This window comes from Rhodamnia argentea, chromosome 8 (genome assembly GCF_020921035.1).
Source record: "Rhodamnia argentea isolate NSW1041297 chromosome 8, ASM2092103v1, whole genome shotgun sequence".
Classification (NCBI taxonomy): domain Eukaryota; kingdom Viridiplantae; phylum Streptophyta; class Magnoliopsida; order Myrtales; family Myrtaceae; genus Rhodamnia; species Rhodamnia argentea.
In genome coordinates this window covers 1035833-1055077 of record NC_063157.1, presented here as the reverse complement: position 1 = coordinate 1055077, position 19245 = coordinate 1035833, and the positions used below count along the sequence as shown (strand labels likewise).

General features: G+C 39.4%; 3 protein-coding genes across 5 annotated transcripts; 1 reads left to right on the top strand and 2 right to left on the bottom strand.

Annotated features, from left to right (window-relative positions):
- Window positions 1-1559: 1559 nt before the first annotated feature.
- On the top strand, window positions 1560-5878 carry LOC115738083. 3 transcript variants are annotated; one of them, XM_048283408.1, is made up of 8 exons: window positions 1560-1841; window positions 2538-2653; window positions 2763-2881; window positions 2961-3123; window positions 3214-3440; window positions 3830-4151; window positions 4417-4846; window positions 4904-5878. In XM_048283408.1, the coding sequence occupies exons 1-8, from the start codon at window positions 1683-1685 to the stop codon at window positions 5624-5626; spliced, it is 2259 nt and encodes a 752-aa protein (XP_048139365.1). In that variant the 5' UTR covers window positions 1560-1682; the 3' UTR covers window positions 5627-5878. The 3 variants fall into 3 exon arrangements, with proteins under 3 accessions (XP_048139365.1, XP_048139363.1, XP_048139362.1); XM_048283406.1 differs by having other exon boundaries at window positions 4417-4863; window positions 4921-5878; XM_048283405.1 differs by having other exon boundaries at window positions 1561-1841; window positions 4417-4860; window positions 4915-5878.
- A 153-nt stretch (window positions 5879-6031) lies between these two features.
- On the bottom strand, window positions 6032-9061 carry LOC115738021 (pentatricopeptide repeat-containing protein At1g15510, chloroplastic). Its single transcript, XM_048283404.1, has one exon. The coding sequence runs from the start codon at window positions 8986-8988 to the stop codon at window positions 6364-6366; it is 2625 nt and encodes an 874-aa protein (XP_048139361.1). The 5' UTR covers window positions 8989-9061; the 3' UTR covers window positions 6032-6363.
- A 995-nt stretch (window positions 9062-10056) lies between these two features.
- On the bottom strand, window positions 10057-14146 carry LOC115738085 (plastidic ATP/ADP-transporter-like). Its single transcript, XM_030670589.2, has 5 exons — window positions 12833-14146; window positions 11644-11898; window positions 11397-11540; window positions 10960-11307; window positions 10057-10699 (listed from the first exon to the last, which is right to left on the bottom strand). The coding sequence occupies exons 1-5, from the start codon at window positions 13589-13591 to the stop codon at window positions 10358-10360; spliced, it is 1848 nt and encodes a 615-aa protein (XP_030526449.1). The 5' UTR covers window positions 13592-14146; the 3' UTR covers window positions 10057-10357.
- Between the last annotated feature and the right edge of the window lie 5099 nt (window positions 14147-19245).

The window sequence follows — 19245 nt, the reverse complement described above, 5'->3', positions numbered from 1 at the left end:
AATGACAGAAAAGAACCTTAATTCAACGTGTAATATGATCTCTAAACTTCAATATGCGATATTGAACATTTTCATATAGTGCAGGGAATAATTTGAACATGTACCAAAAACTCGGGAACCACATTGCATATTGACCTAAAGCTCGGGGATCACATCAAACAATTTAAAAGTTCGGAAATCACATTACATATTGGATCAAAGTTCGTGGACTATTTGTGTCATTTTCCCTTCCTGAAGAGCAATCTTGAATTTAAGAAGGGTTGCCAAACCTTCGATTGAACATATATTACCGGCAATTAATGGTAATCGTCCCTTTCTCCGGCATGATAAACGGCACCCGGTGCCCTTTTTTTAATAAGAGGATAAGTGGTATCATTTGATTCTGGTTTTCTCTCAATGTCCCGAGGCACTGCCTCATGTGCTAGCTTATCATCAGTGCGAGAAAAGATCGAAAATGATCTCCTGGCATTTAAATGTCGATCCCTCTCTGTTTGGTTTGAACTCAACACCTATCGCTCCAATATCATGTGATATTTTGTAGGACCGCCAGTAATTATTTCAACCATCAAATGGAGGCGCGGTTTAACTCTAACGTCACCCATTGTCTTAATTGAGGGACAACATGTTAGTCTGTAATCGTTAGGTGAGGGCTTATGGCAGCAATTGCGATTGAACAAAGCTTTCTTACTTATAAAAACCAAAAGAAAGAGAACAATTGATACACGAGGCCCAAGAGAGAGCACAAACTCTTCTCAAGTGACAAAGAGGAGCTCCCCAATCAAAGAATTTGAGAAAAGAAAGAATCACTTCTTGCTCGGGACAATGTCGGTCTCCATCCCCTTTTTGCACGAAAACTAGAATGATGTTGGGGGAAAATGATTGGTTTTGCTTTGGACACTGTTGAGAAAAAGATCTTACGTCAACCACCCAAAATTGTACCAATTCCTTTTTTTTTTCTTTTTTTTTTGTCTAGGATCGCAATATTTCCTAATTTCATGTTTGAATGGCACTTTACATGACCCCGATATTTGGATATGGATCCAATGATAGAACAAATACAGGAAGCAATCTCTACTTGACATGCTATTTCTTAGAAGCAAAATTTTCACATTCCATATAACTAGCAATAAAAAAAATCGACTACTCTTGTTAGAATTACAAGATTAACCGAATCAATCGCTTTCTTGAATTCAAACGTGAGCTGATTTAGATACTTGATTGGACTTAAACTTAATGAAAATGAAATGCAAAAGAATTTGTGGTATTGCACAAGTTGAGCTCGCACCCTTTGCCCAGCATAGAAAAAAACATATACATCGGTCAAAAAAAAAAAAAACCTCGTTTGTGTGGCAGTTGCATGACATGGCAATAATATGCGTTGAATTTCTTCTTTTTTTTTTTTTTTTGTTCGACCAAAATTTTTCTATTTTGAAGTGGCGGGACCCTCTTGTAGCCGTTACACGTATGGCCTCCCCCGTTTTGCCAGCGTGGCACCGAGCTTTCGGGAAACATTAGCCCCTCCCTTTTTCAAATCAGTCGACCGTTACCTTCCTCGCCTTCTCCAACAAAAGCACCACCAGCCTTCCCCTCTCTCGTCTCCCCGTTGCTTCTCACTCCGCACCCCCCCAACAGTGTCTGAACAAGCAGCAGACGAGCTCCAGATTGCTGAACCGGAACAAAAAATGGCAGCTGAGTATTCCTTCTCCGAGTCCGACATGGAGGTTGACGAGAGCCTTGGGTACCCGATCGCGTACGCAAAGCTCTGCAGAGATCGTGGGGCCGGCCCGTACGCCCACGGCCCGCCGTTCACCTTCACGCCTTACGCTCTCCTGCCAGATGCGGTAAATTTGAGATTGATTCTCTGAGCTTTCGTGTTGGATCAGGAGGTTTCTCCTTGAAAGAAAAATGAAATTGAGTGGAAATGAAATGATGTGAAGTTGGTTTTTTTTTTTTTTTTTTTTTTTTTTTCCTGGGCAACTCTCAGTAAGTCAAGTCCTCTAGTGCTAATGGGGCAAACCAGGGTTTCTAGAATTGAAGATACCTATTTGGGATCTCTGATTTAGCTGCATCTCGAGACTAGTTAGCTATTGAAAATTGAGGAAAATAGGGATCGGCTAGTCAGATTTTGAAGAGGGATTGATCGATTGTGTGCTCGAGAGATCGATATGTGCAAGCTTTCGAGTTAAATTGAAGAAAGAACCTACTCCACTAGTCTAAGGCAATTGCCTCTAACTATATGAAGCTGATGAACTTTGTCCCGAACAGAAAAAATTCACTGAGTAAAAACTGCTGCAATCCGCTAGGATTTTATAAGTGGATCCAAAGTGTGAACTTCTTGATTCTGGAAAAACAAATTATCAATTCTCTACTGCTTGAAATGAAATGCATTGGCTAAATTTTGCTAAATGTTATTGTAACTGCTGTCAGCAAGGCTTGCTGCATGTGTGTGGCTATGTCATGAATGAATTATTTCATTGGGTGTGATCTTCGCTGCCTACTGTTCCTCCCTTTTCATATTTGGTTTTATGACTATGAAGGATGCAATAATAGAAGATTTGGAGCTGATGTTTCCGATAATCAACCCAAAAGCAAAGCCTACTGCCAAGACGAAGATCTTTATCAGCCTCCTGTGGAAGCAACTTAACCATCTTGGGTATTCACTGGATTTACCAGAAAAATTTATGGGTTTCATGAGTTAGCAAAGAAGGCCTAGTGTAATCGTCTAGTCGCTATATTCTGAGGTACAATGTCCGTTGATGCAGGAACGCCGGCTTTGATCCGGCGGTAATTCGAGTGGACCCTTATGGGAATGTTCTCTATTATCATGCTGATTCGGCATCTCCTCTCGCCTGGGTTATTGATCATTGGTTTCCTTGCTCAAGTCTGTAAAACCTCTCTCTCTCTCTCTCTCTCTCTCTCTCTCCAATTCTAGATATGAACTATATATTTGATATATGCAGGAGGTGGGTTGACTGTTCCAAGCAATTTGAGAATATTGCAATGGCAAGCTTGCAAGAAAAAGCATAACAAATTGGAATTGCTCGTACCGTGGTGGGAGTTTCAATTAGGCATCTCCGTGAATCAGTTCTTATCGATCTTTGCTTCATCGAATTCAGATTTCAGGTAGTTACTGTACGATTACTTCCTTTTCATATCAATGTAAAGCACCAAAAACTATTGAGTACTCAAGACACGTCCTCTCGATTTTGGCAGGCACAGAGCATTCTCGTTTATGTTCTTGGAAGGTGAAAACGAAGAAATAAATGCCTCCCAAACAGTAGAATCACACTCTTTTCCTCATCACTTTATCGAATCAAGAGAGAGAGTTGGCTTAGCTCCGGCTGCTGTTGTGATTTCTCGGAGGGAGTCTCGTGATTCTTTTTCAAATTATACATTGACCGATTCCAATAGAAAACAGAGGCCCTACAAGGCTATGACGGGTAAGTAGGCTCCCTCTCCAGTTATGCCTTTAGCGCCTTTCATATAGCAGAAAGTTTATATGACGCCTCTTTATTTTCATCTTAACGATTATCAACTTAGATACACTCACCAACAGACTAGAGAAGAAAATTCACCAGAACATATTCTGTGTGAAAAACAGGATTACTGCTTGCATACTAAATCAGCTGATAAGTAGACATGAAGTGAAGCTATTTGTGAACAGGAGAGAATTGCTTCAGTTTGAGACAAATAAGATCAAAAGTTAATTTGATTACCCTGAGGAGGAAAGGATGCTAAAGTATAATGTTGCCAAAACTGGGCATTTCACTTCCTTATGAAGTTGGTTCACTATTGTGATGAATGACCTCTGTTAGTTTCATTGTCTCAGTGGCTAGAAAGCTAAATTCCAGCCCGCTGAAAGAAAATGAAAACCCAAATCAGTTGAGGAATCCGTACCAGGAAATTGTCTTGGCTAGAGATTCACTAAGACGAAAGGAAGAGGCAACAAAAATGCAGGCTGAACTAGCAGAACTTGATGAAGAAGTCAACCAGATGAAGAGAAAGAATGAAGAGGAAAAACTTGCTATTCAAGACTTGGAACTAACCCTGATTAAAAGGAGGAGGAGGGCCGAAAAGTGCAGAAGACTAGCAGAGGCACAATCTTCGTATAGAACGATGCTGGAGAAGATGATTCGAGACGCTATGCATCAGTAAGAGTTCTACACCTCTCTTTATCTTCTTACTTTCTACTACAATCCAGCTATATAATCTTCTGTGTGGTCGTCATTTTGCTACAAAATAGGGAACAGACATGATTTTCGAGATTATAATGCTGTGATGACCATACTTTTATATTTGATAACTTCTACGCCATTCCTCAATTTGTCAAAAGCAATCAGTAAGTAGACAAATCACGCCTTTATTTGTCGTAGCATATTTATTTTGATGACGAGTTTCCTTTTCTTTTGGCTTCAGGAGTGTCATATATAAGGAGCAGGTGAGACTGAACCATGCTGCAAGTAATGCTCTAATGGCAAGACTTGAAGCCCAGAAAGCAATATGTGACGCATCTGAGAGAGAACTCCACAAAATCCACAGACAGAAGGATGAAATTGAGCAACAGGTTCGGCCAGAGTGGGAGCAAGCAAGAAAGAGGTCCAGAATGGATGATACCTTACTGATTGACGCGGAAGACAGAAAACCGATCTTATATTTACCAGGAATCAAGCCGAGGACACCATCACACAAGGAACTGAGAGTCTTCCTAGAAGAGGAACATAAAGCAACCAAAGCTCAATTTTCTCTCACTGGAGAGCAAAATCTAGAAGCAGCACAACAGGGATGCCAATCAACTGCGAAAGATTCCCATGAAGATAGTTCCACAGATTGTCCTGGAGTGAAGGATGAATCCACAAGACAGTGCCAATCAACTGCAAAAGATTCCCATGAAGAGAGTCCCAAAGAATCCACAAGACAGTGTGAACCGAAGGTTTCAGGACAAGGAGAAGGGGAAAGGCACAGCATTTTATTCCCTGCTTTACAAGAAACAGAAACCGAGGAAGATGGAGAGAGCAGGAAGCAACGCGGAAAAGCCAACGTTGAAAGATGGCTGCACATGCTGCTGGAGAATGCTAAAGATGAATTGAGCCCTCGAAATGAAGATGAAGGCAAAAGAATGACCAGTGATGAAATAATCAGGAAGATGGACCTTAAGTTCCCACAGAGCAAGGTGGAGAAGAAGTTGTCAGATTCACAGTATGAAGGTGGTCTTGGAAGAAAAGCTCAGGTGGAGAATAAACAGAAAGAAACTCAAGAAAAAGAAATTGAGATAAAAGAAGAGATTGTTGAGGCAACAGGGCTGGTTAAAGCGCCTTATGTAAGAGGCGGAAGGAGTGAAGTAAGCCGCCACGGTGTTGTAACAACTGGAAGTAATGAGAACATTGAGGGAAAAGAGAGAGGAGAGAAGTCTAAAAAGGAAAAGGGGCTTGTGAGGTCGGAGAGTGCAAGGATCCTTCGACGGATTCCATCGTCTCCATCTGTGATCCTGGGGCTGAAAAAGGGTGTGGACTGCATCAGAAAGAAGCCTATGGTGGCTGATGACATTGATGGGGATGAGATTTATGATGCAGAGAGCAATTTCATCAGATCATCCTTCAGGACAGTCAGGAAAGCAGTCAAATTATAAACCCCTTCCACTCAGCAGCTCCTTTATGCATTCATTGGTTCGTAAAACATTACGTTTTGTGGGGTGCTTGCAGCTTCTTTATGCATTCATTTGTACTTAGAATTTTCCATTCTATTGGGGTGCTTGCGACAACTCCATTCTATTAATAATTGTGTGAACAGTTTGGATTTCAGGTTTCATTTGTTCATTGAAACTGTTTGTGTAAGCTTGTTAACGGCTTGGTTCGATTTCAACATCCCAAGTTCTTGCCTATATTTTCTTTTAAAGATTCCATCTTTGGCAACTAAATGTGTTGTGATTTCCAACCAATCTTCTTGCCTATGTTTTTTTCAAGATTCAGTCTTTGGCAACTAAATGTGCAGAGATTGCCATGCATAACACAGTGAAGAAACACTAAAAGAACAGGGAAGCATATCAACCTCCAAATTTGGTATGCGTTAGATAGCCAATGGGAATTGTACACTATAATTACCTAAATGGAAAGATTCAAGTTCAAACTGATGAACTTTCTAGTCCAGAGCCAGCCCGATTGTCAGACCATACACAATCCAGTCACGATGAACTTTGCAAGTTTCAATACAGATGCTTTTCTTGTGGGTGTAATTCTTTTTGTTTTACATTCCTAGTAAGTTTCTCTGCGAGCGAGGAAGCACAAACACATAAAGTGCTGTCTACAAGTATAATTGCAGTATGTCCCAGGAGAGAGAATCAAATGAAGAGAAAACCTTGCTCTAGCTTCATCTATGCTGCTTTCCCAAGTAACCTTCATCACCACAAGAGCAAGCTCCATCCTTAAAATGGTGAAAATTTTCTGTATCCCTAACGGATATTTGTCTGCGGACCACCTTAGAAATAAACTTCACTATATCATGACAGCTTTGGCACATGTATAGATTCTTTGTGATCCGGATAGGCATCCCAGGAGCAGTATTGATGAGCCCAAATGCAACGGCTAGTCTCTCACTATGTCCGCAGAAAATTTCTGCCCTTGAAGCTTCAATCTCATCAACAGAACTATTATCTAACTTGCCAAAACCATGTATCTTCATTTTCTCATAGATTCCTTCTATAACTGCATTAATTTCTGGTTTCTGAGGGTGATAATTATCACCACTGAGGAAAGCATGAACTTTCCCTTTCACCTCTATCCAACTGCACCCAGGATCTATAGTCAGTCCCTTATCTCTCATAAATTTTCTGACTTTCGCAACTCCATCCCATTTTCCAACGTTAGCATAAAGATTACACAGCAGAATATAATAGCCCACACTCTTTGTATCTTTCTCAAATATATGCCGAGCTGCAAGCTCGCCTAGATCAACCTGCCTATGAATTCTACAGGCATTAAGCAAAGCACCCCATATGGCTGCATCTGGAGCTATGGGCATTTCCTGAATAAACTCGTATGCATCCTCCAAGTGCCCAGCACGACCAAGTAAATCAACCACACATGCATAATGCTTCAAATTAGGCGTAACAGAGTATTCATACTGCATTTGCTGAAAGTATTCCAACCCTTCATCAACCATTCCAGATCTGCTACAAGCACATAACAGTGAAATGAAAGTAATTTCATCTGGGCATACGCCAGATATGTTCATTCTATGATAAAGATCCAAGGCCAGCGTCCCTTGTCCTCGTTCTGCATAGCCCGTCAAAAGTATATTCCAAGATGCAACATCCCTTTCATGCAAGTTAAATTGATTCCATGCAGATCCCATCCTTCCACACCTGACATACATATCCAGTAATGCGTTGGGCAAGAAACCATGGAATGCCAGTCCATTTCTTAATACATGCGCGTGAATCTCCTTGCCACACATCAAGGCTCCTATTCGAGAACATGCAGATAAGATAGAGATCAAAGTAACGGCATTGGGCTCCAATCTGAGTTTCATTTGCCGAAAGAAAATCAGAGCCTCAAAGCACCGGTTGTTGATCCGAAGCCCAAGGATGATAGAAGTCCATGATATCACATTCTTCTCTGGAATACTGTAGAAAATGTCCAAGGCCTTGTCTATGCATTTGCATTTGGAGTACATGTCAATGAGAGTGTTCGCAACTATTGAGCACGAGATTAGCCCCGTTTCATTTGCACGTTCGTGAAGCTCAGTTCCCACGTCCAAACGTCCTAAAGAAGCACAAGCAGAGAGAACAGTAGCTATAGTGATCTCATCAGGTGCCACACCAGCTTCTCCCATCATTTTGAAAGTCTCTATTGCTTTCTCATGAAGCAAATTATCCTCGAAACATGAAATCATCGATGTCCAAGAGACTACGTCTTTACATTCCATGCTAGAGAATACGTCCTCAGCTTCCTCCCGTTGCCCAATACTTGAGTAAAATTGAATCAATGAATTAGCAACTGAAACATCATCACCTAATGCTGTTCTTATCACATAACTATGAATCTCTCTCCCTATCTTCCCGTCCATAAGAATCTCACAAGCAGAGACCACGCTAGTCATGGTCATGATGTCAGGATCAATGCAAAGTTCAAGCATCCTAAAGAACTGTCTCAATCCTTCATAACATTCCCCATTCTCTACATACCCAGATATCATTGCATTCCATGAAATTCTATCTCTTCTGGACATTCTATCAAATACTAAACGCGCACTCACAACATCGCCGCATTTCATGTACATGGTAATCAAGGCATTAAGAACATCCACATCCGACTCGAACCCATGTCTAATAACATGCACATGAACCTCCCTCCCCCTTGCCAAGTCAGGCACACCACCACAAGTTCTCAAAACACAAGGAAATGTATAAACATCAGGCTTTATCCCAACCCACAACATCCTATGGTACAAATCCAAAGCCTCGTCAAGGAAACCATTTTTAGCATACCCACCAACCATGATATTCCACGAAAACACGTCCCTCTCGTTCATTTTGCCAAAAACGTACCATGCATCGGCTAAGTTGCCAAACCTCACGAACATGCTCAACAGAGCATTACCCAGCCTAATGCTCAGCTGGGAATACACCTTCAACACAAAGGAAAACACGAGGGCCCCTTCATCGTAAGCTCTCTTGTACTCACATAGCCTCGAGAAAGCGATGAAAGAGTCTTCCTCGACATCAAACTTCAATTCTTGCATGGAGTTTAAGCATCCCAGAGCTTGTTGAAGGTCACCGCGCAGACACAGCTCACACAGGTAAGAATTTGGGTTCTGGGTGTTGAGGGAGCTGGTGTTGAGGACAGACACTTGCTGAGACTTTCTTAGACCAATCTGACGAGTTCTAGGAGCAGGAGGGAAACGTGCGGTTCTGGAATTATGGGTTCGGGGCGAGGAAGGATTGGGATAGTCTTTGTGTGGAGAAATTGAAGATGTTCTAGCGGGGAGAGCCATTCTTGAAGATGCAGAGCATCGTTTTCCTTTGGGGGGGTTTTTGCGGGAGGTTTTTCAGGAGCGCAGAAGATAAAGTCGCAAAGCCACGGAAAGAAAAACAAACAAATAGAAAAGGAAAAAAAAATCAGAACTTTTAATTTATTCAACGTGCCTCATAAATTTTGGCCTAACGGGCAATATCTTTCTTGAACTTTTAATTTATTCAATTCAATCCCTAAAATTTTATTACATGTTCAATCTGATCCTTATACTATAAGTAAATGTTCAATGTTATCTCTCAACTTGAATTAATGAAAGGATAATATCGAATATTTTCATATAATTAGATAACTAAATTGAACATATACCAAAAATCTAGCAATCACATTGAATAAATTAAAAGTTCGGGAACGACATCGTATATTGAGCCGAATTTTAGAGATCATTTGTGTCATTATCATATCCAATAATTATATCTTTGGTAAGAAATTAGTAAAGTTTCGATATTACTTTTCAATTATTATCGGACACCATTTTATTTTCGTTTTTGGGTAATTAAAATTCAGTATTCGTAATAATTTTCTAGCACAATCATTGTATAACGATCATAAAAATCACATGCTGCCTATATGGATCGGTTCACTTTGTTTAATTAGCTCGAGCATAATCCCATGTGATTTGCGTGTTATAATCCATTAAAATCTATTAGACTTGTTCATAAAAAAAAGGAACGTCTGTTAAACTTGCCAATCCTTCTAGTTGAATGAAGAAATACATCATCTAGCAGCCTTACTATGTTTTGAACGAGTGTTTACTGTTAGTCCGAAACCAATCCCTCGTGGCCATAAGAATCAACCGGGCAGGCTACAAAATTATCTTTCTCGAGTAAGCCTGCCGATTCGGGTGCACTCGCATCAGGACATCTTAACTTTTAGTTAAAAAGCTAAATGATTGACTTACGACGAATATGTCAATTCATGTCAGTACACGAATCAATCACGTATTACATGCATCGTATCGAGTATACGGTCCTGTCCAATACAAGTCCATACGTCAGGAAGTGCAAATGTATTATACACATTCCAGTTAGTAAGAGTAAGCTCAAACTCATCATTAAGATTATCAGATGGATAATAATGTTGCCCTTTTCAATCAAACATGAATGCAATGGAATTGAATGTAATACAAGTCCAACACATCAGAAAGCACCTGATCATAGGATGCCAAAGGAACTCCAAAAATGCTCAGACAAGTAACACCTTCTTCACCTTCTTCTCCTCCTCCTTATCAAATAAATGTCCTGTGTCTATGGTTCTGGCTCTGCTTCTCATTAGCATTTGCCGATGATTATTCTTTCTTCCTCAATAGTACAACAACACGCGTGACAGATTCATGACGACTTGCTAGGGGAGTCTCCTGCAGCAGGTTTCAACGTCAAATCGCTCCCGAGAGAACCGTTGCCGCTCTCGTTTTGAGCCACGACTGGTATCTTGACTGTGGCTCTCTCCATCTCCTTCTCGAGTTCTTCCTCCTGACGTAATGCAGTGAACTGGGAATCGAGAGACTTTGCTGCAGCTAACCATGCGAGCACAATCACCATAAGTACTCCTCCAAGGTAAGGAGTCGAATTGCCGAGAGAACCAAAGGTCAAGATCATGAATTGCTGAATCAGAGCACCTCCGGATTTCCCCAGCGGGTTGCACACGACATCTATGGCTGCTTTCCCTTTAACCTGAAGCAAGCATTTAAAAATTGCTTAGTGAATGGTCATATGTGGGAGGTTATAAAAATCTATGCATAAGTTTCAGGTAAGTTTCTAATATTTCCATTTCTCATGAATCTCAACAGTCCAAATCTTCTCCTAAGGCTGCTTTGGCAATAGTTACGAAGTAAATTTCCTGTCCACGCATACATAAATAAAATGACTGAAATTTAAAGAGGACAGTGACAGAGAAAACTGTTGTGTGGAAATGGCAAGTAATTAATCTGAACCTTGGTGTCCTCATCCAAAGGAATATACGCCATTTCCTTGCAGGGGTCAAATAAGCTGTACTTGGCGCTCTTGCTGAAAATATTTTGCATTGCACCGACGTATACAGCAGCAAGAAGAGGAGTCATCCCGAACTTTGCAAGAGTTGGTATGAGTGGATCACCAAATAAAATCAGAGAAAAGAATCCGACTCCTGTCACAAGCAGGACGGTAGGTGTTATCTTGGCTGCGACTCCCCATCCGTATTTGTTGAACACGTATTGACTCAGTAGCATCATCGTGAAGGTAGCTATTCCAGTGGCGGTGGAGAAATCGCCCATGAAGGAAGAATACTCATTCGGACTAGGAAACTGCAAGAAGAGTGGAAGGCTCAAAAGTTACGAACCGAAAGAACCTATTAACAATGAGACAGGAAGAGAGAAGCTTCATCAAGATTTACCTGAGCTTTGAGCTTGGACTTCCATGTGACCTCAACTAGATTGATGCTAATACCATATGCAACAACCAATGTGGCAAGATCTCTGATGTAACTTGAAGACGCTAAGAATTTCAAGCTCTCCATTGTTCCCATCTTGGGTTTTTCCTGCGAGATTAATGGAAAGTGTGATCAGCTTACTTCACTTGCTGGCTCTTGACTAATAGTCTGAAACCTAGTAAACAATAAATATGCTGATGTAGAGGATTACCTTCTTCTTCTTGCTACGAGATGGAAGAGGAACAAACGTATTCACCCACCAGTAAAGTCCGCAAATAGCAAGCCCCATTATCACCACAATACTCATCATCGCTTTCAGGGAGATGGCCCAACCGTCAACACCAGGACCTAAGTTCTTCCTCATATTGGAAAAGTACTTGACTGTCCGGCCTGAGAAAATAAGTGCAACATTTGCTCCAAGTCCAAAAAGAGGGTAGAACTTTTTGGCTTCTTCCACAGTAGTTATCTGCATAAAAAGCATTTCTGGTAAATTGGCTCACAGTGTCGAGCTAAAAAAATGCACAATTAATACACAGTGAACTCAATTCATCAGTTCTGACTAAAAAACAAAACTCAATTCATCAGCGGTAAAAAAAAAAAAAACTCAATTCATCCAATATCAGAAACCAGAGCCTTTTTTTTCAGTCGAAAGAAACCAGAGTTTCTATTTTGGCACAGAAAAGAAACCAAAGTTGGAATGGCACATAATGACACAGACAGTTAGAGCAGTAGCAGGAAGAAAATTGGCTATACAAAGCTATCGGCATAATCTCCTCCTTCAAGGAAATAGAGAAGGCAATCACAGAATAACCCAGAATTATTTTGTCACTTAGACAAAAGCAGGACATGATTTACTCAATCTCAAAAGAAATACCAGAAAAAATCCTAGAAAACACGGAAGTCAGAATATCTAGGATAACAAAACATAATATTGACTAATGGAAGCACAAACAATCTATCGATCACCTTCACCAAAAAAAAAGAAAAAACAATCTATCGATCAAACACCGAAAGAGACACTCTTTCACAACTCAATCAAAATAAAACGCACCCCCCTTATCAAACAAAAGGGACACTCGTATATTACTCAAATATCTTAGAATTATACAGAAACAAGACACAACTAACGTAGCATATGAGATTGTAATATCTGTTTCCTTCCCTAGGATTGAACTTATGCGATCCCAAGAGAAACAAAATGCCCTTTAAATTGATGGAAATTTCTACAAACAGCAAAAAATGAGATCTACTAGCCAGAATCAATGATAGGATCTAGAATAGATACGCTTTCATTCACGAGCCAGAGAGATAAGGAACTACATAATATCTCATTCACTAAGCAGAGAGACTTTCTTTTCTTGAGCTATTAAGTTCACAACAGCATGATAAACATTCCTCACCTGATTGGCAAATCCCCAGAAGAGGACCGAAACCACAACACTGCCCCAGAGCTCAGCCATAACGTAGAACAAGCAGAAGCTCCATATCCTCATAATGGCAAGTGGACCGAGAAACCTCGGCCCAAGCATCCCGAGAAGCTTGTCCGCCAGAGCTTGAGGGTGAACATAACTACTGAGAGGATAAAGAACAAACCCAAAAGCCCCAAAGAAAGCAATGAAAGGAACAATCACAGAATAGAAGAGAGCCTGCTTTGACATCACATTGGCCAATTTCGTGTACAACAACATGAAACCAATCGCCATAGGCAAATTGACCCACGTTTTAAGAAACGGTATGATTTCTGCACTGCTTCCTTTTGCTGTGACAACCAACACATCTTTTGTGTCCCTAAGGATTGTGTAATTGAACAATATGCAAAAGAACATTAAACCAAGTGGGATAATCTTCTTGAGTGTCACAGCCTCAATGCCCAAGAACTTGGGCTTCTCAGGCTCCGCAAACAAAGGCTGCCCATCAGCTGCCGCAGCCGCTTCAGCCTTGCAAATGTGAAAGCTCCGATTTTTCCGGTATATTCCACTGGGTTTGGAGATAAAGCCGTTGAATCTCTGAAACCCATTTGAAGATAAAGGAAACCCAGGAAGCGCTTGTGGCTTTATGGATAAAATTCGGTGCTTTAGGCCTTGAGATGGATTGAGCAACCTGCTTCTCGGGTTTGGTGGGAGAGATACGAGACCTCTGGTTTTGAGAACAGCTTCCATTTCTCTCGCTCTCCCTCACTCACTATGTTCTCCCTTCAAGAATCTCCCAAAAAACTCTGGTTCTTCAAGAGGACAACGTGAGATAAGAGAGATGAGGAAAAGGGGAGGAAAGAGATAGGGTGGCTGGAGAAGATTGATTTCTCAGAGAGAGTAGTGATAGAAATGATAGCTTTTATAGCATTTCACATACAAAACCCTCGGGGTTTCAGAACAGAACGTCGATATTCTTACAAAGTTCCTCGTTCACAAAAGCTTTTACAATATGTTGCAAAAAGACTCCCCCTCTCTCCTTCCTTTTGTTCTCAGTTTTTAGCAGATTCTGATTATTGGAGCTGATCGCCTCATCAGCTTTCCTAAGTTTCTGCAAATCCAACTTTCTAAGCAAATGATCCTCTTTGACTAGCCAGACCTTTCCACGGAATGGAATCGCCGACTGGAGACAAGTTTGCCATGATTAATTATCTCGCAGAGGAAAGGGAGTTGAGCTTTTGCGTAAAACACCCAAAAAAACAAAAAGCAGAAAAAGGAAAATGGCCAAGACAGACATTTGTTGGAGATGTTCTGATGAATTCAATGGTAACCTCTTCACGGATTTTAATAGCATTGTTTTCGAGACTCCCTTTCCTTGGCTTGACTGAGAAACAGAACCCGACTGCTCCAGCCAAGTTTCCTTGATCGGCGGGCTTAGTAGGTAAGGAGACAACAGTTTCATTTTGGAAAAATGACACAAATAATCCTTGAATTTTGATTTAATGTGTAATGTGATCCCTAAACTTTTAATTTATTCAATGTAGTCATTGAACTTTAGCTCAATGTACAGTTTGATCCCTAAACTTTGACTTGTTCAATATAATTACTGAATTTTTCGTACATGTTCAATTTAGTCCTCGAATCATATAAAAATGTTCATTATTATTTTTGATCTTAAATTAATGAAAGGACTCTATTGAACATTTTCATATAGTTCAATATAATCCCTGAACTTTTCGTACATGTTCAATTTAGTCCATGAACCATATGAAAATGTTCATTATTGTCATTGATCTTAAATTAATGAAAGGACTCTATTGAACATTTTCATATGGTTCAATGACTATATTGAACATGTAGTAAAAGTTTAGGGATCACATTGAATGAACTAAAAGTCCGGATACCATATTGAATATTAGGCTGAAGTTTAAGGACCATATTGAACAAATCTAAAGTTCGGGGATCATAATGCATATTAAGTCAAAGTTCATGGACCATTTATGTCATTATCTCTTTTATTTTTCTATTTTGGAGAACAAATTTGAAAACGAAAATTCATTTGATATATAAATTTTATTTTTTTATTTTCGAAACAAATTTTTAGCCTATAAATAAATTTGAAACAAAAATGGAAAATAGAATTTTTTTTACTTTTTTATTTTTGGAGCAGAAACATAAATAAGAATTTTCTTCAATGCTCCTCCACCTCTCTCACATGCAGTTTCCCTCTCTCTTGCGTCCCTTCTGTCCATTGTCCACCGTCGATCTTCAATCCCCTACCCCCGCTTGGGTCTCCCATTGCCGATCTCCGGTCCCCTGTCGCCGTCCACAGGCCACCGGTCCACGATCTCCGTCTCCGATGCCGCCCGACTATCCGCCATTCGCCAATCCTTGGCTACCATTCGCTGGTCTCTAGCCTCGAGTTGCCAACCACCAATCTCCGATCTCCGGTCACCGGTCGCCCTACGCCAATCGCCGGTCTTTGGCCTCCAATCGCCCAATGGTGGAAATTTTGCATTGTTATCAAACTAATTTATTATGGAAGTAAAAATTTTGGGTCATTGTCGAACGCATATCTTTGCTCATAAACTTGTCTATGAAATAGAAATAGAAAAATCTAGCCAGAAATTAGGCCCAAAAAGATAATAGTTGTCATTTGCGCCCCAATTAATCGCGCGATCCCAATGGACATAAGGACTATTAATCTCACTACTCTTTTAACTTCTCTGTCCTCGATCTCCTTTTCCATCAGTGTGCTTGAGCGAGTTTCTACGTCTCGGTATTAATTTCAGCAAAACTTAGATCCTCTAACATTTTTACGAATTAAATTTTAGACGTAATTTTTCATATGCATGAATATTAATCCATCATGGGATAATACCACAAATTCATATAAATTTTAGTGTGCATGAATATTAATCGATCGTGTAATATTAATCCTAGGGGTAAATTTTAGAGTTTGATGGTGCAAAGCCAAATGCACAACACTAAACATTCGTTTCGCATGTTGACATAAATTTTAGGGTTAATATCACGAAAATCCCCAATTTGATATACAATAAATTTACGCCCAAACTAACTTTTGGGTCATCAAAACCTCAAAATGAGTTATGACATATTTAACCACCATTAGCTTACAACCAATTTTATCGTGAAATAATGAGCTGGATGACACATAACAATAATTTATGTAAAAATTGACATGGCGAGTCCACATGGAAATCCATGTCACTTTGAGATAAATTTATCACAAGTGTACCAGTTTATATATTTTCGTAATCCAAAAATTAGTTTTGTGTAAATTTTATTATAAAGGTATCAGTTTAAGGTTTTTTCATGTTATTAACCTTGAATTCTACAATCTTGCTTCGATAATCCGATTTGATTTAGTAAAACTATGATGCTTTAAAATCAACAGGAATCGATAAGTATTTTAAGAGTGTGTTTGTTTTGGGGAAACTACGTGATAAAGAAAAATATTTTTCGGGAAAATTATTTTTTAGGAAAATATTTTTCCATTTGAGGATAAGGAATTCATTTTCCTAACTTTAAGCGAGCATATATTATTTGATCGTAAAGTATTTTCCGTCGACCGATCATTTTTACTAAAAGAAACTCATTAAAGTCCAAACTAATTCGCAAAAATTATTTCACTAAAACAAACACACCTTAAGCACCGTTGTTTTGCAAAAATCATCGATCTTATCGTGTCATTTGCTTGAGGGTCAAGGAGGGGAAGGGTTGGTATATAAATTTTTCGAGAATTTGTTGACATAGAAAATAAATCGAGGCCTAGTTTTCTTGATTGAATCGCGAACCTCCCCGTTAAGACTCGAGAAATTCATACAATAATGGAAATAACAATAGGGTAATCGGTTTAATAAGAATTCGGGATGAAACAGATCGATTAATTGACTCGTTTTACTTAGTCGAAAAAATCACGCCACACCATTATCTCTCTGTATTTACATAACACGTCATACCTCAAAGTGGTGAATTAAATCATATCATGTTTCCTAAATATGTTTTTTACATAATGTCTAGCGTGTTATATCCTATCAATGTAGTAGACTCTCTTATCCATGGTTGATGCTCCAAAGAGAGAGGCTCATTGTGAAGTTTTTGATGAACAAAATAAATCGTAGTGTTTTTTTCCACACGTCACTAATTAATTTAGTTGGAAGTATATGACTCAAGTAATTGGATCGTTTGAATGGGAAGTATGGTGCGCATGACAACACTTCCGGAGCAAAAATCCATTTGATACTATAACTTCCGAAGCAAAAATCCGTTTAGTTATGCGACTTTATTTTCTATTTTATCAGAAGTAATTTTGAAGTCACTTGAATAAATAAAATGAACAGAAATCCGTTTGGTTACTTGGGATTTCGTCATGTTTTTTTCTTTATTTTGTTAAAAAGCAATAAAGCCAAACTAAAACATTAAAGAAATATATAAAATAGATGGGAGACAAGCCCATCACCCCCACCTCGGAAGTCGGAAGCGCGCAGCCCTATGCGTTATCTCCCGCTTTAGCTCGTCGTTTTTGACCACGCAAACGAGACACGCTTGCACCAATGATCAACACTTGACTAATTTAGTCCACCGCTAAAAAGTCAAGTACTTTTAATATCAATACATCACAATTTGAATGAGTTCGCCTAAGAAAAGAAAAATAACATAAATAGGACATGAATTTCGATCTAACGTGTACCGTCGCCCTTGGATTTTTAATTAATTTAATGTGATATCTAAACTTTTAGTATGTATTCAATTTGGTCCACTAATTATATGAAAACATACATATTTGCTAATATGGATTCCAATCCAGCATGTTTGGACGGTGGACAAAGACAAAAGTTGAACGTGAGTTATTTACGTAGAATATTCAACTCAAATCACGATTTAATAATTCACGATTGTCAAATAACACAAAAAAAATATTTACACAAATTAAATAAAATTACAAGGGTTACCATATTTTAATGAGAGTTGAATATTATGTGGAAAATCCACATGCAACGCTCTGTCGGTTCCGTCCACCATTCAAACTTATCGGATTGGAAACCGAATCAACAAAATTCCATCAACTTGAATTAACTGAAAGACGACGTTAAATATTTTCATAAAGTTTATGAACTAGATTAAATATTTATTTAAAGTTCGGAGATCACATTGAAAGTTCGGAAAAAACGTTGCACACCGAACCGAATTTCAAGGATCGCGTTGAACAGACTACAAATTTAGGGACGACATTGCATATTAGATAAAAGTTCGGAGAGATGATCGTTGTGTAATTATCCCCTAACAATCTTGTCCGAACATGACTAGTTCAAGACGGATGATGCCTAATATTTCTTCGTAAGTGGTTCGATGAGCGAGATAATAACGAAACCCATTCGGGATCCCCGAAATGGCGAGCAGGAAATTGGTGTTGGCGTCATGGTCCAACTCGCCCAAAGGGAGGCCCATCTCGAGGTTGAAATCGAAGCATTACGACCACGAGAGAACCCATCTTCACTTTCCCAAAGCCCTAAACTTTGTTCTAACCATGAACGAATCTCTAAGTAACTACATAAAATTTCTTTATAACGATAAAATCTCCTTAATCTCGACCCCTCCAAGACATCGACAAAATTTAAAAAAAAAAAAAAAACCCCTCGAAGTCATACGTTCTATATCCATCATCGATCGTAGAGACAAGTGTCGAGATGCTCCGAGTTCAATTCGACTAGCTATTTAGTTGATGAGCGCATTACGTCAGAGTGACGCGGGAGAGAATTTTTGGTTCTAGGGTGAGAATGAATTTTGCTAAATGACTCCTCACAACACTCAATCGTTTGGTTGCGATGAGATCACTATTAAGCCTTGAAAGCTTATTACTCCAACTTTCACCTACCCTTACTTTTCTTAAGGTCTTACCAAACATTGTAGTGGAAAATTGGCAAAAGGGAATTTCCCAATTTAGGTGGACACAATTTATAAAGTGAAACCTTTGATTTCGAATTTTTTTTTTTATTTTTTGACATTGAAAGCATTATCCTTGGTCACGAAGTAATTATGGCATGCCTAGATTACAATCTTGGTAATTTAATTCATTCCATTAGTATATTAGAGTTTTCGCTCCATAATTTATTGTCTAGAAAACATCTCATAGCATGAGAGTTCGAACCTGCATAGCGATCCCATGGACAATGGATGTTTTTCTTTCGGTAGTGGTACCGCTAGAGGTCGATCTTTCACATCCTCGGCCGCTTCTCGTTCGCCCCTGCTGATGATTGTGTCGGTTGAATTGCTCGGACCCTAATCATCGTCTATCGAAGAGAAGGAGAAGGTCACTGATCATCGGCACGCCAAGGAAGGAAGATGTCGTAAACGAAATAGCGACCTAATTTTTGCACAAA